Raw genomic sequence first — 25,468 nt, forward strand, 5'->3', positions numbered from 1 at the left:
AACCCTGAATCTCCCTTTAATGTCTAGGTAATCTAGAAATAAATGCCACAACCACAGAAATCTGTATGTCGAGTCGGCAAGTCAGAGTGTACTGACTAGCCTCACTCTTCTCAGAGTACACAGCACGGGGTCTAGCTTGGCCACCAGGGGGACCTGGGTGATGATGTTGGTGTCTGCCAGATCCCAGTGTCCATTTCCACTCTTTCCAGCCAGATAGAGAGGACAGTGATAGAGGGGCAGGGAGGAGGCGTTACAGGGGGGGCTGTCAGGGGCCCGGGCCGTGTCTGTGTTCCTCACCCGTGCTCTTACCCAGAGGAGGGGGAGCAGACAGGGCCTGGGGGAGAGGGTGTCCTGCAGGGCTCCTAGACGTGTATCCCAGAGTGCCCCTCGCAGCTCCAGTCCGCACAAGTACACACCGCTCAGGGGAAGAGAGGCAGGTGATGTTGCCGCACTCATAACCTACAGAGAAAACATACATCAGTTTGTATCGCAACACCTCACACTGTTATTGAGTGGTTAATTGAGAGGTACCCGGGTGCTTTGACTACCTGGAAATGCAGTGATAGGTTACTGATGTCCCTCTGTTTGGCCTGGGCGGCCTCCTGCGTTATAGCAGCCAGGAAGCCTCTGGCATTGTTGAAAGCAGACAGGCAGTAGGCGTTGGGTGGACCACTTTTGGTCTCATCCCAAAGGTAGGCTCTGAGCAACTCTGCTCTCCTCTCCAAGTGAGACAGGGATGAGAGGGTGAGGAAGGGGGAGACAGTCTGCCTGCTGCGTCTGATGGATTGGTTGAGTTCCGAGAGGAGGGAGGAGACCAAATCCACCAGGCCATCCCACTCAGACTGGAGGAAATGACGCAAAGGACCCAAGGACACGGCACCCACACTCATGACCCTGCTGTCCTCCTTGCGCCCCAGACTGTCCTTCAAGGCCTGGAGTCTGTCTCTGGCTTGGCTGACATCTGGCAGCAGGGTAGGGTGAGTCAGCTGACTGACGCTGCTCCTACCTATCCCCAAGGGCCTCTGCGAGTCTGAAAGCAGGACATTGAGGGTGTTGCTGTGGATCTTCACCAGCTCCCCAGCCAGACCTGCGCTGAAGCCAAGCACCAAGGGATCGCTGGTGTTGGCCAGTGCTTGGACACGGTGCTCCAAAACCTGCATGAGGCCGGCGACATCTGTGGTGATGACAAGAGACAGTAACGGAATGTTAACTACTACTGACTCATGAATGTGGGACAGGCAATGCAAATCTCTTGCCAACTCACATTCAGCTAGAATCTAATCTATGAATACAAGGTACTCTACATTGTAATTCGTTCAGAGTGTTTCAGTACCAAAGCGTCCAGGAATATGGATGATATCAGAGAGTGTATGAGGGCCACTGCCCCAAAGAGGAGGTGCTGGTCGGAGGCACGCTCTGGCCACACTCTCCACTGCCTCCAGATCTGCCGAGTCTGCCACGTGGCCACCATAAACCAGTTTGGCTGTCAACAGAACAGTGCAGATTTAGTTTGGTCCAGACAGGACCGTGCAGTGAGGGTACATCACAAGCAGAATTCCCATTCGTTAGCAGAGAGTACACTGCATTATTATGTAGTCTACCTGCTATGTACTCTAAAGCCCCAGTCTGGTCATCACAGAGTTTGGCATTACAAACTTCCATCAGCGCTAGGAGGTCCTCCTGCGTCCTTCAATACAAACAAATCTGACCTCAACATGCAGGGAGAACCACGGCAGCAGATGAAGAACAACTGAATATGCTTTTCTGTTTAAATCTGGCGAAAGCTGTCAAACTCACCAGTCGTAGAGGTGTCCCTGGCCCAGGTGTCGGTAGGCCTGTCTCTGCAGTAGGACAGAGTGCATGATGGCGCAGCGGAGGAGGCGCTCCACACCGCAGGCTGAGACCCCTGAAGCAGACGGCGCCACAGACACAGCCTGGCGCAGCGAAGAGCACAGCTCCTCCTTCAGGTCCCAGGGAGAGTCGCACACCAAACGCAGGGCACACACACGCGCTGCCGCTGGGGAGACGGGGGTGCGTACCGTACGTCCATGACCGTTCTTCAAACTCAAAAGGGTCTTTAAATTGACTGTGCGTGATTGGTAAACTATTATTGCCACAAAAAAATGAACATACATGGTATGGAGAGTGGGGTGTATCCTCGTGTTATGAACCACAGTCGGAAGTGTGGATGCACCTGACCGACTGTACACGGTCCCACAGGACTAAGCCCCTGCTCAGCCTCCACTTCCTTCTGGTGTCCTGAGGTTTAGCATGCAAGGCTCATCAGTACTTGTACTGTATGTATGATTCTATCCTCTATACAAGAATGACCAGGAGAAGGCCTGTATAGCCAGCTAAAAATCTAAGAAGAACAGGACGTTTTTAGTACAGAACACGCAGCTCACCCTTGGCAGCAATGGACATCAGTTGATTAAACTCGGAAACCACCTCATCATCCCATTGGTCGAGCAGATGGCAGTTGTTGAAGACCAACCAATTGCCATCACGAACAGCCGTAGCCAGAGCTGAGAGGATGACCTCTTTCTGACTTTTGGCTCCAAATGAAATGACTTTCACCTTTATCTGAAAACAACAATCATTTAGATGTTTATTTCAGGAGTAATTACATAGGCTTATACAGTATTATAACATTATAACAGTACAACACACATTACCCTTCTGGTCTTGTCTGCAGCATGGTAGTGGGCCACCTGTTTGAGCCAGTAGAGAGGCTGGATGCTGGCTGTTCCTTCTCTGCCTGGGCCTGGGAGAGTAACAATCACGGGCCCCTCGTGTTTGGACAGGAAGCGGGAGAGGGCCCCCGGGGAGCCGGTGTGGGGGGCGCCGGCCACTGCTGAGCGGACAGGCTGGCCCAGGTGACAGGCGGCCAGGTCCTCAGCCACGGCAGACAGCCACTGGGGGAGAACAGTCTTCCAGAGCAAAGCCCGCTGCAGGGTGGACAGGTGGGAGTGAGAGCGACAGGGGACAGGCCCCACGACGGTGGAGGAGGGGAAGCGCAGGTACTCCTGCCACTGCCGGGGCGCGGTCGCCAGGGAAGCGATCAGCCCTTTGAAGGCCGGGATGTTCTCCAGACGCAGGAGCCCCGCGTGCGTGCGAGGGGGGAGCCAGCTGGGGAGCGCTTGCCGGGACGCAGACGGGGACGCGCCGGGGGTCGGAGGTGAGTTTTGAGGGGACGCGTCTACCGGGAGGTCCGCGTCTCCAAGGCCCCTGAGGAATGCTGCCCTCTCCACCTCGGAGCAGGCCTCGTTGTGCAGGGAGAGGGTCACGGACACCAGCAGCCTAAACAAGGAGGCGTGGCTCTGGAATAGACAGGGCCGGTACTGGGCCAGGAGCTGAGATATCATCCTATGAGTGATCTCCGCCAATGCCGCGCCCGTCCCCACCTCCCCGCTACAGGTCACATCCGGTCTGCCCTTCAGGACCAGAGTCCCCCTCACAGCAAGCAGGAAGTTCTTTAGGGGGAAGAGGTAGGAAGGGGAAAGGCGTGCCACCTCCTGCAGGGCCTGATATAGTGCTGTGGCCAGCCCTGCCACCCTGTGGAAGTCTGCCAGGAGGGGCTTGTGGCGCTCCAGCTCCAGCCCCAGCAACACTATCTCAGCCTGCAGCTTCCGGCAGGCCGTCTGACAGGCGGACACGCGGGGCAGAAATGTGGGGTCCTGCAGCAGAGGGGTGAACGACTGGAGGATGTACTCCATCAGCGCCACCTGAGAAGGCAGAGAGGGGGACGGAAACGGTTAAGGATTCAAGATAACACAGACCGATCCGTTATTCTTAAATACATAGGTAGAAGACATGGAAAGATTCCCAATCGTGTCACCTCCTCCTGGCGTGTTTTGTCCTGCAGAGTCCGTTTGTCAGTCTTGACCAGACAGTGCTGAATCCACAGCTCCAGACACTCTGACTGCGCCAGCTCTGTCAGCATGAGCTCCTGGACCTCCTCCGCACTAAGAGTGAGGTCAATGACCTGCGCCTCCGACAGGATAGATGGGTGGATCTCTTTGGGACCGGGATGGAGGATGATTTAGACGCTACATTTACACTCGGGGAATCAAGCTGATCTATTACCTGCCCCTCTCCTTACCGTTGACCAGCAGCCTGACAGGCAGAGGGGTGCTGAGGAAGAGGCAGTACTCTGGGTGGCACAGCTGGGCCATCTGGACCCGTCGTCTGACACCTGGCGAACGGCTACCAACCGGCCGCACCAACATCTCCAGGAACTCTGGGGTAGGAGATGCTCGCTCAACGTGTGTCACCAGCACCCTCAAACCTACGGGGAGAGAACAATATACTGAATGTTGAAAGATTGTCATCAACAAGCAGGCTCAGGTGCGAGACATTATCAACATCGGCTTTCCTCCACTCCGCCAGCTGACCTTTCTCTGCAGCCTGGTTCACTTTGTCCAGCAGGTCTGGGTCATCAGCACTGACCACCAGTCCGTACTCGCCCTCCATCTGAGGTGTGGTATCCTCCCCTCGTAGTTGGCCTGGTGGGAGATAAAGAAAACTAGTTACCTTTTAACCAAGATAACACCAAGGTGAATTAAATTACCATTATGGCTCACCAGTGATCTGCATGGTCTGAGCGCCGGTCTCCTGTGCATTTGCCAGCAGGGGGCAGCGCTGAGCCCGGGGGCCTCTGTAGCCCCACAGAAGCAGGTTGAGCACCAGCCTGGGTGACATCCCCTGCACTAGGTGCTGGTCGTGCCCTACAGCCCGCGCCAGGGCCATTTGCAACTCCGTGCCCATTGGGATGGGAACATGGACAGAGGGCTTAGGGGGCTGAGAGGGAACTGTAGCTGGGCGAGGTAGTAGAGAGGTCCTGGGGTCCTCGGGGGTCATGTTGATTACTCCAGAGCGACACAGCTCCCTCCACTTCCCTAGCAGCAGTATTCGTACATCTGGCACAAAGGGACCCAGGTAGATGATGGTGGAAGCAAGGAGCAGAGCGTCGCCTGATATGGTCTGATTATCCATCTCTGTCTCCTGAGGATGAACATCAACAAATGTTAACAATATGAACACATGGTATATGACTTCAAAGCACAAGGGGGCGCCACTGAGCCCATCTACTTCGTGTTCAGTTCAGGATTACCTCAGCGACGGCGCTCCAGTCAGTGATGTGGCACTCCACCTGCCGGACGGCAGCGGCAGCCTCCCTCTCCTGGGCTTCGGCCTTGCGAACCTGCGCGGCCAGCTCCTCCAGGTCCCGCCTGAGGAGCTGCTGCTCTTTCACCATGTCCTCCAGGCGCCCCCGGGCCTCCTCCTCCTGCAGCCTGGCCACGCGCAGCCGGTCGCGGCTCTCTGCCATGCGGGTGCCCAGCTGGGACTGCCAGGACTCCTGGGGGGCCATGTGGCGCTGGATGCAGGCGTAGTGGTACACGGCCCGAACCCAGCGGCACAGAGACTCGCAGGCCCGGCTCACGCCTCGCACCGAGTCAGGCAGGAACTCTCTACTCTTCACGATCTGGCCAAGCTGCCCGAACAGGTTGTCACTCAACATGGAGCGGTCAAAGAACTGCAGCTCCTGAAGAAAGGACAGCGTTATGGTCAACAGGGAATGATTCACAAACAACAGGTCACCTTTATGCCGACCCGCCGCCAAGGCTCAGACTTAAGGGGGGCACAAGAACTGCACAATTATTATTAAACATTTTCGATAATACAATATGCTATTGTATTTGTGCAACACATACTGAGCTCTCTCGTTCTCCCTCTGACTCATCAAAATGTCCTTCCATTCATCATTGAACTTGTAAGATCCTTATCAAAGGCAAGTTGAATAAGCTGAGCCTTACGCTTGTGTAACATACTATGCCGATGCTCATAAAAACACGTGTTGACAGTTTTGACACATTGTAGTGACAGTTGGCCTGGTCTGGAGTGCACAGCTCAGCTCAACTCCCAACTGAAATTGCACCCGCGGTAACCGGGCAGCCACCGATGGCCAGAGACAGGCTGTTGCTCACATAGCAGAACCCCGTCAAACAAAAACACACCATTGTTTCTTGATTTTTTCTTAATTTACAGAAAAATACATTGTAATTTATAATAACTATGGGTGGCATTTGTGGGGCACTTTTGGGAGCAGGCCGATCCACTAACGCCTGCCCATTGCGACGACCATGGCTTCTATGATACTGTATACCCACTGACCTGGATGAAGTTGGACTGCCCAAGCAGCTGCTTGCTGCTCTCCCAGTTCCGTGGACGGTCGAACAGCATGCAGATGGCGTCCATCACGATGACCACACCTTCGGGGGGAAATCTGTAGTGCCGCACCTCGTCAAGGTCGGACTGGCTCAGAGACTCGAGAGCCTCCAGAGCTGTCTGGTACAGAGGACTCATCTAGGGGCAAGATGAAATATCACTCTATTCAAAACTTCAAACACAGTCACATGTACAGCAGTCAATAAACATGTCAATGAACCCTCTACAGCTATCCTAATGATATCAATGATTGTAGAGATGAGTGGGACCTCCTTAAAGGCACCGTGGGCCTGCTGCTGGGCCCGCTGGGCCTGATCCTCCAGGTGGGACAGCCGTGTCTCCTCCAGCAGACAGTGCTGCCGGGCGCGCTCACACAGGACCCGCTCTGTGTCCACCGCTCTCTGCACCTGGAACTGACACTGGAACACAGACAGACAGACGGATGGATGGACAGAAAGACAGACAAATGAACAGACACATACAAACATTTACATATAATTCTAAACATGCTTCACCAAGAAAAAAAAGCTCATATACACTCAGTGGCGTTCTCCGACGAGTTCAACAATACCTGTTGTCTTTCTGCAAGTTTGTTATTGAGTCTGATAACTTCCTGACTATACTGCTCGGCTGTGTCTGTCATGTCCTTCACACGGGCCAAGATTGTTGCCACTCTGAGTAAAGAGATTACAAATATAGCCCATAAACAGCAGCAGGTTATATTATTTTATTTTTTATTTCGAAGGATCCCCATTAGCTCTACCCTAAAGTAGAGCTACTTTTAGTGGGGTCCACATTTAAAACAGTACATTACAAAAAACATTAAAACATACATTACATTACATATATCAAACATATAAAACATACATTATAAATGTCAAATTTTAAAATAGTATAGGACAATGTATAGTATTATGAGAAAGGAAATACTATGGACAACTTTAGCGTGCTAACCTGTTGGCCTGACCACGGCCCTGTTCACACAGGTGGCTGCAGAGGTAGAAGAAGTGACCTATCAGCTCCACGTAGGTCTGGGGGCTGAAAAGCTGGAGGTCTGGGATGAGGATGGAGGCATACTTCCATGCTGATTGGTGGATTCCTGCCATGGCCTGAGAAATGCTGGCCACCAAGCTATCTCTGTCCACTATAAAGAAAATCAACCAAATATTTGGTTGTTTTTTAAATCAAGAAATGTATTGACTTTAAAATTGCAGGTACTTCACAGGTCATATACTACTAACCTTTGCTGTCTGAGTCGGGTATGTTTAGGTTCTCTCTGAGGCAGTAAGAAGCTGCCTCGACCAGGGACTGGCTGGACCAAGGGTGGTACACCTCTACACAGCAGCACAGGCTCAGAGCCTTTGTTGTGTGAGCCAGGGTTACCGAGGTTCTGTCAGCTTGCATCTCACCGCTGTCTAGGGAGGAGGGCAGCAGCAGGAACACATGCACGTTCCTCTGGATCTGTTTGAAGTACCTGCAGATGAGACAACATGAGACAACAATGCAATATACAATATATCACACACACACAGCTAGTAACAATAAGGCCTTGTCAGGTTTTTGCCTCTTACTTCTCAAGGGCCTGGTCGTCCCTCAGGCAGCTGCGCGTGTTTTTGACGAGGGCGTTGATTCTCTGCACCAGATTCTTCAGCTCCTCATCAGCGTAGAGGCCAGGGAAGGTGCCATTGGCCATCACCGCCAACAGCTCACCTCTTACCGCCTGGCTCGCCTCCTCATGGACCAACACCACCACGTTCTGTCCGTGCACCCCAGCCTGGCTGCCAGTCTCCCTCAGCATATCACGCGACTTGCTCTCGTTCCCAGGATGAACCTCTATCAGCTGATAGCCGGCGAGATAGGCAGCTAGACGCACCGTGGTCTTTCGACCTGTGCCTTTCACTGCGCCGAACAGCACTCCGTGTCCACCCGGTATGAGCAGAGCCCTGAGGATGTGCACCAGCTGACGGACCCTCTGCCTGTGTACAGCGTAGCTGGATGTGCTGCTGTAGTTATCATCAAACTCCTCCTCTTCCTTGCTTTTGATCGTAAGAGCCAACTGCTGCACCAGCAGCCCCAGATCTCTCTCCTGATAGGACGAGTTGCGTTTGAAGTTGTGCTGCTGCGCCATAGAGGCGAGTGGTTCACACAGCTCTGGGCTGTAGACCATGTTATGCATGGTGGCATGCATGTCCTGCAGAAGCTGCAATGGATCAAAGGACTTGGCTGGGCTTGGCTCTGCCGAATCACAGCTTTCAGCCTGTTGGGACTGTCGAGTCAGCTTATGGCCCCTCCTCCTGTCTGTCTGGCCGGCTGGTTTAGGGCCTTTTGGTGGAGAGGGATTTGGACCTTGGTGTGAGCCCCCAGCTGTGTCCTGTGACGACTGAGACTCTGCTTTCTTTTTCTTCCTCACTCGTTTTTTCTTTTTCTTTTCTTCTTTTTTGGGACGGATCTCACCGAATACATCCTCCTCACTCCCACTGCCCCATGAAGTGGAGTCGGAGCTGATTGACTGCTGCCCCTCCTCCTCATCTTTCTCTCCTGCTGCTGTCATAGGCAGGGAAGACTTAGTGGGGCGCATAAAGGGCGAGGCCCCACCATCATTCTCTCTCTGACCGGATGTTGCTGAGCGCTGATCGGATGACTTTTGTTGGCCTGTTTTAGAAGGAGATGTGCCTGTGGTTTTAGCTGGAGAGGGCTGGGCATCCTCTGCCCTGGCAGTTGGGGGCTTGACAGCCATCCTACTGCCGTAATTTCCCTCTGACACTTGGGCTATGAGCGACATCAGAGCTTGGCCCTCCTCCTCAGAGCACAGCCTGTCTCCGAAGGTGCGCAGGCACTCATGCATCCAGAGACGAGCTATGTTTAGTACGTCGGCCGCTGGGCCGAGTGCGGCCGGGGCGAAGCCAGGTAGGGCGGAGCAAGAGGGCCCAGCCCTGAGAGGGACCCGTTTTTGCAGCGGATGCCTGTTTGAGGCGCGCGGAGCCCATAAGTACATTCCCTGAAACACCTTCTGCAGGTCATGATGGGAGAACAGGAAATGGGGTCTCTGCGGATTCGGTTGGAATCGCTCGCACACTGAATGGTACAGGTCTAGAGTTGCAGCGACGATACAGCGAGCCATGTCCGCACACCTCGGCATGCACGGGAACTCCTTGAGCCAGGCCAGAATCCGGGGTGAGTGGATGGAGAATAAAACGTCTCCGGACAGGCCAGGCAGCACGAGGACGGAGAAGTAGCGCGAGAGGCGGGAGGAGACGCTGCTGCGGCCGCACGCTGCAGGCCGCGCACTGCAGGTGCCCAGGTAGCTGATGGCTCCCGAACTGAACAGCTTGAAGTGATAGCCGTCTGAGGTCAGAACACCCCCCCTTGATATACACTGTCGTAGTGTCTCGAGGGCCATCGATGTCTTTCCGAAAGCATCTACAGACATGTAAGAGATATAAGCATTCCTGAATTATGAAACGTATGGTTCGCCAATCTGACTCTAAGCAAGGATGGAGTCTTGCTGAATCCATACTTGTAATAGTTGTACAAATGTGTACCGCATATTTTCTACTCACCACAAGGGGCCTCATGTAAATCTTCCACAAACAGCAGCAGCCCAGGCTGTTTGCTCATGGTGCCCGTGGTTCCCAGCCGGGTCTTCTGACAGCTCTCCAGGACATGGCGCAGGTCAGCGGAGCGCAGGCGAGGACTGGCAGGTAGGCGCATGTGTGGCCTGTCCTGACTCAGCAGAGACTGACACAGCATGGTCTTCCCAGAGCCCACCTCTCCCACTAGCAGTGCCGGCTGGTGGGACTCCAGCATGAGGTCCAGCAGATAAGCATACTTCTCATACTGTGCCAAGGGACAAAGGGCAGACATTGGATATCATTCAACCAACAATGGGGATTATATACGATTGCATCCTATTTTACTCCTACTGAAAAGGGGCAAACCTGCAGGACAGTTGTGTAGGCCATCTGTGGGCTCTTGTTTCTGGAAGTGTTGATGGTGTTGCTTGTGTCTCCCATCATGCCCTCACTCAGATTAAAGAAGTGGTCAAACACTGTTCCGTCAGCTGGAACCTCCACTCTATAACGGCTCTCAAATAATGCCTCACGGACTAGTAGGTCAAACTGGGGCCAGTGTCTACAGTAAAAGACAGCACAAACACATTATTGTCTCAATTACTGCAAATTTAAGTAAAAATTGGCCTCTAGGGGCACCCAACTCTGACCTGGGATGGAGGTGTCCGCCAAAGCCCCAGATGTAGGCCACAAGAAAGAGGTTCCTGGCCTGCATCTCCTGTTGAGTGGAGGGAATCAGGACATCTGTACATGGAGGCTGGGCTCCAACTGAAGCCATATCTGTAACAGGTTGAACGAACAGATAATCCAAATATAAACTTCATCATTTTAATCTGGAGTTTTATTTATCATATCCATGACTATAGCCTTTTCTTTTTACCTTTTTTATCTGCCTGCCTTGATGCTTTTAATCCACGTCCCTTTCCAAATTGCTCCAGGAGGGCATGTAGAATCCTAATGAATGACATCACTTCCTGCAGTCCATATGTGATGTCATTATTGGCTCCATCTTCGCTGTCCATAGCAGGTGTCAGGGATTTGTGCCTCAGGAAGTTGAGCGTACAAGAGAAAAGGTCTTTGGCTAAACAGATCCACATATTCAGGGTCCCCTGATCCAGAGTGTGTTCTCTGTAGAGAGTGTCCATTTCTACCTTCCACACAGCCTTCCACAGGTCCTTCCCAGTGAGATAAACCAGGTTGCAGCAGGTCACTGCAGAGGGGGAAGCATCTCCCAGGTCCGTGACCTCAGCCAGGAGTTTGAGCTCCTTGCGGGACGGCCGGACCTTCTCTCCTGACGTGAGGCACAGGAAGGGGTCCTCGGGGTCACAGAGGGTGCTGAAGGCATCCAGCCAGCCAGGCTGCCCCAGAGGTTCCCCATCCATCACCAGCCACTTCACCTTGCGAGTCTGGCCCCTATTCTTCTTCCGCTTGGAGGTAGCGGTGGCTGAGAAGTCATGTCGCTCAGAATCTTTCAGTACCTTAGTGAAAGCCCCATCCCACCATGACCCTTGCTGCTCATGGCAGCCCCCAAACAGTTCCTCGTGGGACAGAGCATTGGGGAATATGACGACGGTGTCAACAGAGCACCAGCTCGAGGGAATGGGTTGGTGATCTACCTCTGGGTCCTTTCCGTCAGGGGCGACATCCTCATCAAACTCCACCTCCACGGCCTTGGCTGCCAGTTTACGTAGCGCCCCTGCCAACGCACGGTAGCATGTCGTCTTCCCGCTCCCAGAGGGCCCCACCAGTAGGACTGCCCGGGAGAGCTTCATGGCCTGGTAGAGGGCGAGGGCGTTGTGCAGCACTTTAGTATCTGCGTGAAACCCAGTTTGATGTAGCTCTTCTGTGATTTCATTCATGAGCAGGTTCTGCTCCTCCTCCTCAATGTATTGTTGCAGAATAGTAAATGAACGCGCTGTGGGGAACATTTCTTCAAAAATGGTACGGAACTTTGAGGCTTTCTTGCGCTCGAAGATTGCTGATAGTAAGACGGATAAAACACCTTTGACTATAGCCTGCTCCTCCGCCAGAGCTTGTACAATGGCAGAAGATTGGTTAGACTGCCTGTAGCCAGAGGATTGGGGCTCTACGTCTCCCCCCTGTGTCTCAGGTAGTTTGAGAAGCACATCAGTGGGAGGGCTTGCGGCATTAGGCTTCTCCCGTAACACTTTCTCCTTTTCCATCACCTCTTTTCGTCTAGTGCTTTGTAAGTGTGTGCCAGAAGCTGCGATGACATTCCTGAGGAGAACAAGCCAGGAGGTCTGGTCATCACTGATAGAGTCCGGGAGACAGAGAGAGTCTCTGGCCAGCGTGAACAGGGAGATTAGACATCGACTGAGAGACATGGCCTCTGAGAAGCCCAGCGAGGCTAGCATGACCTCAGTGATGATTCTGTAGTCTGGCCGGGCTAGAGCTATGGGCCTGGTCGCCACACGGAGGTTCTCTGGAACCTCAGTCCTGTAGCCCTTGGACGAGATGATCACGCACCCGTAGCTCAGTTTGGCCAAAATGCTTTTCCCTGCAAAAGACACCTCAAGTTCATCTTCCTTACACACTCTCCCCACGTCTCCACGACTCTCGCCTAGTGAAACAGCCTCTCTGTTTGAGAAAGAGCAGTTGGATGAAAGCTCACTGTAGGACTCAAACACCTGTGTGTTCCTCTGCAGCCCAGAGAGGGATTGGTGGATGTCTGAAAGATGCTGGCCCAGAACGGACAACGCCCCCTGGGTCATACGGTCAACGGAGTCCAACACCAGCCAGGCCCCGGTCTGGAGGGCACCGAACAGCATCTGTTGGACAACAGAGGGGCTGGTCTTCACACAGCAGCATAGAGTGATGACCTGCCTTCCCAGGGCTCTCCCTAACTGGACCACGTTTTTTCTCTTTCCTGACGAGCATTGCCCACTCACAAAGCCGCACCTGTAGCTGATGAGAGCCAGGAGAATTCCCAGTGCCGCCCGGTCTGTGGAGGGCGTGTTCACCATCATCCAGTGCTCCGGCTCGATGTACTCATGACCATAGGGCAACCGGGTGCCTAAGACCTCCACGTAGCATGACTGGTCTCTGGTCTCGTTACTCTGTTGTGTCAGTGTTATCTCACACTCGTGGTCTGAAATTAGGTGGTATTTCATCACGCTCTGCCACTCAAAAGATGATTCTAGGTCACACTTCACCTCCATGAGCCTAGATATCTGCTGGGAATGATTCATGGTGAGTATCACCAGAGCCTGCAGCACTGTCATCGTACGGCGGGAGACGGGCGGTTTGTCGACAGTGCCGGCGACGCCGTCCCTTATAGCCTGGCACATGCTTTGAAGTTTGGAGGTGTTCCTCGCTTTTACACCACTCCACTCGATCGGGACCGAGGCCCTGTAGGCCTTTCTCACGTCACTGCACCACAAAGCCTCTTCAGCCACCAGCAGACACTGCAGGGGGTAGACGGACAGTACATTCCACAGTGACAACGAGGCGTTGCCACCTTTTGCTTCCTTCCCCTCCTCCTTTCCGCGGAGCCCTGATTGGCCGGAGAAGCGGAACAGATCGGGGGAGGAGGCGTTGCCCTCCTTCCCGTCTCTCCCTGGGTCCCTGTCCGACGGCTCCGCCTGCTGGCGCGCCGCGGCGCACCGCCGTGTCAGCTGCACCACGGCCTGGCGGAGCTGCCGCTCCAGCAGGTCCAGCCAAACCAGGGGGTTGAGGCTGGGCTCCAGGGGGCACAGGAAGGGCACGCGCTCCCCGAGACTGCCGTAGACACCCCGCACCCGCATCTGGTCGTCGCCGAGATCCAGCCCGCCGCCCAGGTCTGTCGCGTCGCGGGGCATGTCGCCGTCGCTGTCCACCTCCAGCCAGCGCACTGCTGGGAAGCACTTGCGCACCAGGGGGAGCAGGGCGGAGGGCGTGGGGTGCAGGGACAGGAGTTTGATCACCTCCCCGTCGCTCAGGAAGCAGAGTCTGGGGAACTCTCCCCTGGGGGAGTCCAGGAGGTACAACAGTTGGTTGGAGATTCCCTCCATGGTGGAGAGACCCTCTATGAGAACCACGCGGAGGCTGTGTCCATGGAAATGGCAGTTTAACTCTGGCGTCTTCCTGAGCCCAACTATGTTCAGCACATGGGGGTCACTTAAAGTGGTCTGAATCATCTCTCTGAACGTTTCATCTACCGGTTGGAACCTCTCCAACTATGAAAACAGAAAATAGAGGACAACTCTTTTAATAACATAGTTAATATATTGTTGGTACTATGCATAAGGTACACACATAAAATATCTTCATGAATGCATTATGCATGAACGAATGCATGAACTAAACTCACCAGTTCTACCTTCTGAACGCTAACAGCTGTGTCATAGATCATTTTGCTCAGGAATACCCATTTCTGTTGGTACCTTTCACAGAAATCCAACAGCTCCTCTGCAATCCAATTAAAATAATTTGACAAGAGAAGCAAGACATTGTTATATACAACATTTTCCTCAAGACATTATATATGTTTATAATCAAATGGAATGCTTGATTGGATCAATGCACAGAAGCATTTCATTGTGCATGGTACCTGTATTAATTACATACCTGTATGACAAATAAGCCACCTTGAAACTTGAACCTTGCAAAAAATGAATGCTCCATGATCTTAGTGTGTTTTCACAGAGTAAGAATCTACTTGACATTACCAAGCTCTTGCAGCAGCTGCACCCAGTGTTCCACCTCCTGTCTGAACTCGGCAACATGGGGGGACAGCAGCATGTTGGACAGAGTCATCACGCTGTCTTCAGTCTGGGCCAAGAGTGTCTCCAGACCTAATGAGGCAATTACATTACATAACAACACAATAAACAACTCACAGCTGTCACAGCTTCATACATCACGAATAAGTTTTACTAGGGAGAAAGAAAAGTGGGTCACATGGACTTTATTATAAACAGTATGTGTTTTTGCTCAATCTCACCAATGATGGTGAATGTGCCACTGTCTCTTGAGTGCTGTTTGGGTGATTGATGGTTTGACACTAAGCCAGTAGAGGGCTTCTTTCTGCGTGCGGCTCCCAGCTGTGGCTCATCCTCCTGCCACACTGTAACTATGAACTTGGCCAGCCTAAAGAGGGCCCCCTCCCAGCTGCGCTGGAGCTTCCGGAAGGCCTGCTCCATGTCTGCCTCTGCCTTCGCCTCCTGGCAGATCTGAGAGGATAGCACACACGTGTTTGAGTAGAACTGTATAAAGGGAGAATATATGACACCACTGGGGGCTAATGGCTGTCCTGTGTCCTCACCTTGCTGATCATATTCTGGTGCTCTCTCAGCTTTTTGGACATCAGGTCAGCGACGGTCTGGTTTCGCTCTGGGGCATATAAAAGACCCATGCCTGTAGAGAGAGGACACAGAACTGTGCTGATTACTGACTCAAAAATTGACAATGATACTCAGGTAACTATCCTGGGCTCTCAAAAATACAAACTCACTACACTATTCTCTAACCTTTGAAGATGTTCCTCCAGTGTTTGTGCTTGAGCGTTGGACTGCTGAGTTTGGCCAGCACGGGCAGCTGCTGGTTGAAGCGCTCCAGGATCTGTAGGGTCTCCTGCAGCACTGCGTCTCGAGATGAGATTAACCTGGCCAGAGAGACAGCCTGCTGCAGCCACTCATCCACCTTCTCCTGGGCTCGCGACACCACAAACTGACACAAACATGATACAAACTATATACAGTAAACCGTTCAAATTTCAATTCCATAGCCAACCTCAGTATGCTGAATCACATTGTCTTTAGTCAGTCAGCAGAGTGGTTGTTTTATCACCTTGCTAAAGAGCAGCAGTCTCCACTCCTGGATCTGAGCAGTGGAAACGGTCATCAATTCCCATAATCCCTTACGAGCTTCAACCTTTTGCTTGGCTGCATCCACAAACGTCAAATCCAGAAGATTTCCTATGGAGAAGATGCGGATTACAGTATGGACGACGTACATAGAATATTGGGCATGAACACTACAAAACAGTCTCTCAGTCTCTCACCTCTGAGACTTTTACTGGTTCTACTAAGCTCCTTGAGGCGTGTGGAGACAGCGTACACCTGTGTGCACACTATTTTGAGTGTGGTAAGCATCTGAGCAGCATTCTGCGTAGGGTCAAGGTAGGGTCCAGAGGTGGCTTGGGACACCATTGCATCTAGGTCATGGGCCAGGGAGGAGAAGGTCTTGTCCAGGGTGTCAGCCATGGAGGGCAGGCGCTGGCACACCGTTTCTGCTGCCCTCTTCAGGAGAGGGACGAAGCAGTCCCACAGGTCCAGCATCTGGACACACACACGGCGTGCGAATGAATGAATCTGTGGAGCTATGCGGATATCTGCGATGTGTAGGAAACACTGTGTGTATCAGGTGGATATCAGCACCCATCTGTCCGCTGACCTGTTCCTCCAAGGCCACCTCCTGTCTGTAGTTCATACGGATGGTCTCCTGGAGAGAGTGCAGATACTCCAACTGCTGCTGCATGTCATCTGACATTTTCCCACAACGTTTCACCTGTAGCGGGGACCACCATGAAAGGGGAAGAAAAAATGTACTTAAAGGAAACATGAACATAAACATCACCTATGTCAAGGGTCATACAGTAGCTGCGTTCCGAATCACATACTACCCTACTATATAGTATGCCAAAACAGGATGTAGTACAGTATGTCCCAATACATAGTATGCCACATGCAGTATGGCAAAAATACCAGGATGTCCTACTACATCCGGTCGTATCCGGTTCGTATGCAAGCCAGCAGGCTTTTCTGGCTATTCTGACCCACAATCCTGTGCGCAGCGGAAATGTGCGTCACATGTGCGAGTCGTGGCAGCTGTAGACGAATGTCGCGTTATGGACAGCGACGGATGTGGGCAGATTTCAAGGCGCAATGTTATGACAAGGTAGTACAGTATGTCCCAATTGGATGCCTACTGCTTGCAAAGTACGTACTTTCCAAGGGCAGCTGTAGTAGGTACTGGTAGTAAGAAGTAGAAGTATGCGATTTGGAACGCAGCCAGTGTGTTAACTGTATGACTCTTGTAATTCCACATGGCTAAACAGTGGCTAAAACCGGTTGAGTTCCGTACCATGCTGTCGTAGTGTGTGAAGTCGTTGAAGTCTGTGGGCTCTATCTTCAGCCCGTCCACAGCTTTCTTCAGCTCTAGTATCAGGCTGTCTGAGCGTAGCTTCACCTCCCCCACTAGGAGTGTCAACACATCCTCCTCAATGGAGCTCAACAGAGGCCCTGGAGAAACAACCAACACACTCTAGGGACAAGACTACTGAGGCAGCAATACACATACACACACAATACTCATGGTAAATGGTAAATGGACTGCACTTATATAGCGCTTTTCCACCTTAGCGGCACTAAAAGTGCTTTACAATGGCCTCTCATTCACCCATTCACACACACTCACACACGAATGGTGGTAGCCTGCTCATTGGGAGCAATTTGGGGTTAGGTGTCTTGCTCAAGGACACTTCGACATGTGGACAGTCGGGACTGGGATTCGAACCACTGACCCTTCGATCATCGAACGACCCGCTCTACCAACTGAGCTAGAACCGCCCCACACAATACTAATTTGTAGTACACACCTTAGCCAGCTGACACACACACACACACACACACAATCACACACAAACAGGAAAAGAGTTCTAGTGTGGTCTAGTGTTCTTTGTCAGGGGTTAGGGTTCTAAGTTGAACCATTTTCATGCAGAGAACCATTTGACTTCTTTGCATACCAAGGAGGGTTCTTTACTGCTGCGAAGGTTGTGAAGAACCATCTGTGATTCCTCCACTCTTTCAAAAATGTGTGTGCAGATACCTTTAAACTTTCTACATAGAACCAATTTGATTTTTGTTGGTCATTTGTCTATTGAATTGCTTGGTACATTTCACAAGGACATTTATTGATTAATATCATTCATTATAACAATTTAACCACTGAGGCTGCCAGAAGGTTTGGAGGCATCATACTGGTGGAGCTTTCATTGGTGATCTGTGAAGATTTTTTGTGTAAAATGAAGAGCCCTTATTTGGTACTAAGTAGAGTTTCCTGATAGTGTACCTATCCTTTCTTGGATGTGGGAGCAGTGGACGATGAGCAGCTTGTTGGAGGTGACAAAGGAGGGCGGCACGGTGCTGACTCTGTCCTTCCAGAAGCGCACCTTCTGGATGTGCTCTTGATAGCGTATGGTAGGCGAGCCCCTCAGGGCCTCCATGGAGGCTGGGCTCCACTGGCTGGTGAACAGATGGATGTCCACCAACCAGGCGTGCCCCTCACACAGCTGCTGAATCTCAAGCTGAGCCTCCTGTCCAGAGAGAATCAACAACAACTACTGTCATGAATCAAAAACAAAGAAAGAAGGAGTTTTCAGAAAATGAATAAGCTATGTTTATCTTTACGATCCAAATGAGACTACATTGAATCATGTGAGAATTACAGAATTACTTGTGTGATCCGATCTTGTTCGGTCTGCACTTCCTTCACCCCAGCATTAAGCCTGAGCTGCGACTCCAGCTGTTTCTTAGACAGTGGGTAGTACTGTCCTCTCAGTCTCTGGCCCTGCACTCTCAGGGGGGTCAGCGTGGGCAGTACCAGGCTGGGGGCTGACAGGGCATGAGGCTCACGCTTGGATGAGAAGCTGCTAATACCAGTCAGCACACTGTCCTCCTTTCCTGAAAGAGCTGAAAAGTAAATTGCTCAGTATGGAGATCAGTGAGTGACAATAAAAACTGGTAAACAATACTAGTGGGATTGTGATACACAGCGCAGAAAAGGGGCTTCTCTCCTTACCTGCCAGAGCAGATACCCCACTGGTGCAGGCCAGAATGAGCTCAGGGGTACGCTCTAGAGTAGCACTGGTTAAGGAGTTGCTAGCAGTCACATAGTCCTTGGCATCAGGAGAGTAACTGCAAGTGTCAAATACCTAACACAGGGAGTGCAACCAGAATGAATTTCATTCTGAAACTGTGATTTCTGTGGTGCGTTGGTATGGATACACAACTTCCACTGTAGTTATTTGCTCCTCACCTGGAGGGCAGAGTCTGCAACGGACAGCAGTGCTCCACGCACCACTTCCTGAAACAAGTGCATAGGTGGGAATAAGGTCAGCTGACCATGTGCTCCAAATATCAGCTCTGCTTGGAAAAGACTGCCCTGCTGAGGTTGTGGTCTCTGAAGAGGGTCACGGAGAAACAAGGTGAAATACGGTCATCAACAGTTCATCTACAGTAAAACTTGAAACCGTGGCGTTTGTTGCTCTCTCTACCTTCATGACGTTGTTCAAGAAACAGGTGACTTCTCTGCGAGTGATAGTGACCAGACTCTGCACTATCATTTGGTCGACGAGTGCTGCCATGTTGCCGAGCTGCTGCAGGACATATTCTGCCTGGCCCAGCTCCTCTTTCAGGCCCCTCCGGTGGGCCAGCTGTTGGTGCAGAGGCTCACTGCGCTGGGTCAGATGGGAGCACTCTACACGGAGCTGCAGCTCCTGGTGGGCCCCATAGCTATCCTCCTGAACCTGAGGAAAAGAGCGAGACGGGCATCGATAATACAATTAAACAGGATCAGTATGTTGTTCATTAATTCATCATTTCAACATGTTTGTGTTCAACAAGGTTTCTGAGGTAAAGTTTAGCCTGAGATACCATATTCAGGATAAGAGCTCGATACTGTAAGAATCTCTCCAGTAACCCGCGACACTCCTGGTTCTTTTTCATGAGCGTATTCTGAAAGTCCAGAAGTGTGTAGGTCTTGGATTCATCCTGTGGCAGCCAGTGAACCCCTTTCAGTTCTTCAATTAGGCTGGAGACGGCAAAAAAAGTTTTGCTGAAAATCTGATGTTTATGTTTGTTACATCTATAATAGAGAGCATATTATTTTGAAGGTAATAATGACAGTTAATTATTTGGCAGCCCTGATATTGTTCCTACACACCCGGAGAAATGGAAAAGTGCATCTCTGAACTGCGGCACAGCCATCAGTAGCACACCCTGCAGTACCTCACACTTGCGCTGGAGGGTGATCTTGCACACATATCCATGCCACCTGGACAGAGGGAGACAACTGTCAGGACTCAGTAAAGAAAGATAACCAACGGGTCAAAAATGAGGTAGAATAATTACCTAGTGAAAGCTTTTCTCAGTAGATAGTCTTTGAAGAAGGGGATGTTCTGCAGTGCTCGCCACATTACAGCCTCCTGGTGCCATTCTGCCAGAGTGAGCAGGCCAGCACTGCAGCCATCCCTCACATGCAGCACAGCGGTCGGGGAGAAGATGTAGTGCTCCGAGCCTGCCTTACTTTGGGGGACCACATGAAGATTGTAGGGTCTACAGGAAAAGAAAAAATACAGGTTTCTGTCAACTTTAAAAGAGGGACTCAGAATCAGGAGTACAGATAGTCTGCTTATGCAATTCAGTACCTGTAAGTGCCTCCGTCCACAGCTTGCAAGTGATAAAATTCAAGCATTCCAAGATGTCTTTTCTTTGCAAAGATCTCGACCACCTCTGTGCCAGTGAGAGGCTGTTTGGCACCTTTTCCAGTCTCAGTCTCTTTGTCTTGAACAGTGGTCTTTTTCAGGGACACATCTTTGTCTGTAGCACTGAGGGGGGGGGGAAATCTATAATTCAACCAGGGTTTATGTCAGAATATATACTATAGCACTGCGATGATAATATTGAAAACATGCTAAGCTGCTTACATTTCCACTGTTGATTCCCCAGCTGACACATCAGCAGTGTTGACAGGGATATCAGTACCCAGTGCTGAGGCCATCAGACAAGGTCCCTCCAGCCATATTGAGTCTTCTATGGCCCTTTCATGACCCACCTCTGCCACAAGGCGAGGGAGCTCGAGCAGAGACAGCGGAGTGGGCATAGGGGAGGGGTTCCCAGTGCTGAGGGCACGTCCATGGTGGGACTCACTCCTAAAGGCTGGTTTTGAGGGGAGGCATTCCTGGGACTCCAGTGGTGGAAGTGAGGGTACAGAAGCCCCACTGGCCATGGGTATTTGGTCCCTGCCAGTGCTTCTTGCGTGGGGCCTATGCTGACTGTCTTTTTTGGCTGTGGGCATGTTGCAGGCAGATGTACAGTACTAATAAACTATCAGTTTTGCAACAGGAACGCTTTTAATTGGACACTCTGTTGACATAGGTGTTCAGCCCATCTCTGACAACTTCCAGACATTTCTGAGTGAAAAACCATACAGCAGATTTTAGCAAGATTAGACAATCTAGTAGCTAACGTTAACTAGTCTATAGCTAACTAGCTTGTAATAGCTTAAGCTAGCCGAATTTCAGTCATACAGTTTTAGCCTGACTTGAACTTGTCGTCAAGAGCCAGGGTTTCTCACATTCACTGCAAAACTTTTTACTTTCTTTTTTGGCTAATCTAGCTATTGACATTACAACCAGAACGGAAAAAGAGAGACCATATAATAACACCACAATAGTCCTAAACTGGCTCGCTAGCACTAACTGGCATAGTCAAGTTTCAAAACTTTCTTACCTGTGTTTTGAAGTTGTTCCACAGCAGGAAGGTCTAGTTCCCATAGTTACAGGGGGACGCCATTCTCGTTTGCTCCACACGGTGGCGTTAAGCGTGAAACACAACAGCTGATATGTATGGCACTCATCACAGCACTCTGGTCAGAGGCTCTTGCAACAGAATACAGTATAGCCTAGTCGCAGGTGAAAATGTTAGACAGTTGTGACACTACTACCACCTGTGCATGCCTGCTGACCAGTCTTCTGTAACACCCAACAAGAATAGCCGAGTGTCCTTCTTGATTCATTAGCCTATCAGAATCAGAATTTGTTTATTGCCATGTAGCCTAATTTTTTTCATTTCTTTTATCTTTCATTTTTTCAGTCCTTTCATTATTTTCATTATTGCTTTTTGGAATAAAGAAATGCCCTGATATTTGATAGATAGATAGATAGATAGATAGATAGATAGATAGATAGATAGATAGATAGATAGATAGATAGATAGATAGATAGATAGATAGATAGATTGATTGATTGATTGATTGATTGGTTGATTGGTTGATTGATTGATTGATTGATTGATTGATTTGGATTGTTCAGTCAAATAATACAGATGTTGCACTGAGCTAATGTATGAAACATGGACTAAACCAAGCCCCAGGACACAAATACAGATGAACATGTACAGGAAAAGCTTTTTACCTGGGCACTTCAAATAGACTACCCGAAGCAAGACACTACAACATTCATAAAGTCTGCACCTTTATTACAGGGGGTGACTGACTGTTTTGACAAGCATCTTCCTCAGAGTCAACAGCAGAACAAAAAAGGGGAGGTATATCCTCACACATAACTATCCAATTGACAGCCATTTTGAAAAAGAATGCAATTAATAGAAGAGGAAAATCAAAAACTGATAATAGCATTCATCACAATTAGCAAATCATGTATAGAGACATCAATATACATTTCATAATAAACATATATCAACAGTATTTCCCCAGTGATAGAATGAGCAGGGTGGGTGGCCTAAGTTATCTTAAAGGGGTAGGGTCTATAACAATTATATGGTGAACTTACATCATATTTCTAAAATATATTGGGGAAACATTGCATCATATGTAATGATGCATAGCCAGTGCATAACCTCCTTGGTGTAAAGGCCTTAACGCCTGGGGAATGGGAAACCTTTACTTCAACCCTCAATCACAGATTAATCACTTGCCACATCATAAATTCATATCAAGCTCTGAGACTGTGCAAATCCTGTGTGTGTGCGTGTGTGTGTGTGTGTGTGCGTGTGTGTGTGTGTGTGTGTGTGTGTGTGTGTGTGTGTATGTGTGTGTGTGTGTGTGTGCACGCGTGCGTGCGTGCTTGGATCTCATTTTTTTCATCTGACAATAATATTTATAAGCAATATAAGAGAGCTTTATCTGCCAGTCCAAACCCTGTATCTCTGCAACATTCTCATGTCAAGATATGGATATGTTAAAACCCTGGGTCTCTAGTGCCCCCACACAGGGAGCTGGTTTTGCTCTAAGTTTTGTTTTAATTTGTGGATCTGTCCAGTGATTCGGATCCACTACAAAATGTAATGGGTTCTAAGTTAGCCGATGCTACATCCCTCCACCAAGTTTCATGAAAATCGGTCTGGTCGTTTTTGCATAATCCTGCTAACATGAATGAACCAGTGAACTAAAACAAACACGCAACACCGAAAATATGATCTCTCGCCCTGTCACTGGGGCGGTGATAAAAAAAAGAATGCTCATCAATTGTTGTTACATAAGTGCTACATTGTACAAAATATATTGAAATTCTCAAAACACATGAAAGACAAAAGCATCTTCTTGAACTATTTTGGAAAATGCATGACAAGAGAGACGGCTGCACTTGAATGGTCTCTGAATGAAGCAGTTTTCTTAGACCGTGGTCTTGACATCAATGACGATATTATAGCTGATCAAGTGGGCGTACTCCTGGCCTCCCTCTTCTGCTACTGCAGCCTTTTTCAGCTCAGGAGAGCAGGGGCCCTGCATCGTAGACGTCAGCGGAGCCAGGGACTCACACTTCTACAGCACCACAGAGAGAGAAGGGGGGTAGGACACGTACAGAAGTAGAGCTTTACTGAACAGATGAGAACTAATGTACTGTAGATACATCATGAGGGTAGGTAAGGTGGTTATCATTCAATATTACTAACTATATATCATCAAATATTACTAACTAAAAATATATATTCAAAGATTGAGACTATTGTGGAAATGCAGACATTTCTGAAAGCTCAAATGAGTCATGCATGCAGTAAAGCTGTAACTTACTTCCGATGCTAAGTGGTTTCCTTCATTTTTTTTGCTGTAAGACAAAATAAGTTGCCATTATTATATGTGAGATATAGTGGAGTTGTTTTGTGTTTCAAAGACTAAGATATCACACACATTAAAATGTGGGCATAATTATACCAGATGGGGGCAATGTTGCAAAACTGAATCTCCTATCCTGCTGAACTAAGCCAAATACATAATGCCAGTGGAATATCAATAGAGATCTGTGATGGCCCCAAACATCATCATTGATCTCTCTGATGTCAGCAGCAGTAGCTTACCTGATATACCTTTCCTATCAAAACATGTTCCTATGGCTGCCAGGATGGCTCAAATCCCAAAATAGCTTTTCTACTGAGGAGTTGTGTTTTCTCTGTGTATGCCATCCGACTGACCTTCCCAAATTAGACTGACAGGACCCTCCCACAGGAATAAGGGTTAATGAGACAGAGAACCTATGGCACCTTCACTAAATGTACTACTGACCAATAGTCTCTTAACCTATTCTGAAGCGCAGCAAGTCTGCATTCTGTAGTTACAATCTCCGCACACAGGAGAGCTGAGGTTATGGGTATCATGGGGTGTTTGCAGGAATGTGTAAACCTTTAGATACTGTGGAGGAGAGGTCTAAAATCCTTGCAGTTATCTCAACAAAAGTATTATGAGACACTTCACTCGCTGGTCACTGCCAATGCAACCACTACAAGGCTACAAAGTTTGCAGTATGCATTTTATCATTCCGTGGATAGCAGCTACAATTTTTTATGACAATACTGTATGACTTCACCAGATGTGAACTTTTTTGAAAAGCTTATTACCAGAAAGCTTCTTAGTTACAGGGCATTATCCACAGCAGTGGCACTGGTGAGTTGCAGTTCTTTTTCACTCTTAAACCTTTACAAATGGTGGATAGGAAAATCCAGCAGACATTGTCTCCACAAATACAGAAAACAAAGTTGTGTCTCTGTCTGACAGCCGAGCAGCAGGTCTGTGGTGGCTGTGGTACCTGGTAGCTCCTGCCGCACTGCATCCTGTTTATGAATAGTAGTGTACTACGTTGGTCATGAAAAAAAAAACTGTCTGCACTTTCTGTGGCTGTGGAAACGATCGGTTTGAGACGCCACACTTCCTGTTTGTCTCATTTCGTCTGTCACCTTGCTATCATGCTAGTTGCCAACATGCCCAACATCTGAGTTTTCACACTCACCAGAACACGAAGAGAATGACTGTGATCAAGATTGTGAACGCGGCGGCGGAAGAGAAGCAGACGACGGCAAGAGTCACTGCACACAAAGAAGACAAGGTCAACAGATTCAACAAATTAGCAAACATGCATCAACTCAACAAGATTTTTGTTGTTTATATTCACTGTACAGAAGATATGTTAGCCACCCATCATGCATGGTCCACGATGAAGCGAGAAATAACTCTCACCAAGCTTTTGGTCATTACTGGTAACCTCCACCTGGATGAGAATTGTGGCCTTGAGGTGGTAAAAAGAGGCATGGCAGATGTACAGGCCCGTCTCCCGTTCCGTGACACCTGATTGGAAGACCAGAGCTGTGCCCTCCACTGGGACTAATGAGCCGTCATGCCTGCAACACAAAGGGCACATGCATTATGACGTCTGTTTGTTTGAGCCATGTACCCACTGAGTGAGCAAAAGTGTAATCCTACAGCATCAGACATCATGTCAAAAGAACAGTGCAAAAAGAAAAGGAGATCATCATCTTACTAGATAACTATATCCATCTACACCATGAACATGAACACGAATGCACAATTGCACAACTGCAGACAGAGTCTCTGTGGATTTATGTGAAGCTGTCGGGGAGGATGTAAGAGTGTCAGGACCT

General features: G+C 49.8%; 1 protein-coding gene across 1 annotated transcript; it reads right to left on the reverse strand.

Moving 5' to 3' along the window:
* Nucleotides 1–81: 81 nt before the first annotated feature.
* Nucleotides 82–20,804, reverse strand: dnhd1 (dynein heavy chain domain 1; the record flags this gene model as incomplete). Its single annotated transcript, XM_084436478.1, has 41 exons — nucleotides 82–459; nucleotides 549–1,174; nucleotides 1,334–1,483; nucleotides 1,602–1,687; nucleotides 1,798–2,017; nucleotides 2,406–2,583; nucleotides 2,676–3,725; nucleotides 3,839–4,017; nucleotides 4,103–4,288; nucleotides 4,395–4,505; nucleotides 4,584–5,004; nucleotides 5,114–5,545; nucleotides 6,175–6,366; nucleotides 6,456–6,647; nucleotides 6,800–6,902; nucleotides 7,183–7,372; nucleotides 7,470–7,702; nucleotides 7,800–9,648; nucleotides 9,789–10,065; nucleotides 10,167–10,359; nucleotides 10,448–10,565; nucleotides 10,678–13,972; nucleotides 14,107–14,204; nucleotides 14,465–14,590; nucleotides 14,740–14,968; nucleotides 15,061–15,152; nucleotides 15,266–15,443; nucleotides 15,585–15,712; nucleotides 15,799–16,075; nucleotides 16,191–16,304; nucleotides 16,881–17,038; nucleotides 17,868–18,111; nucleotides 18,252–18,478; nucleotides 18,597–18,729; nucleotides 18,834–18,977; nucleotides 19,072–19,323; nucleotides 19,451–19,607; nucleotides 19,740–19,850; nucleotides 19,928–20,131; nucleotides 20,224–20,403; nucleotides 20,503–20,804. 41 exons carry the CDS (start codon nucleotides 20,802–20,804, stop codon nucleotides 82–84), a joined length of 14,013 nt encoding a protein of 4,670 aa, XP_084292604.1.
* Between the last annotated feature and the right edge of the window lie 4,664 nt (nucleotides 20,805–25,468).

Source organism: Borostomias antarcticus (genome assembly GCF_949987555.1).
Source record: "Borostomias antarcticus genome assembly, chromosome: 1".
NCBI classification, from domain to species: Eukaryota; Metazoa; Chordata; class Actinopteri; order Stomiiformes; family Stomiidae; genus Borostomias; species Borostomias antarcticus.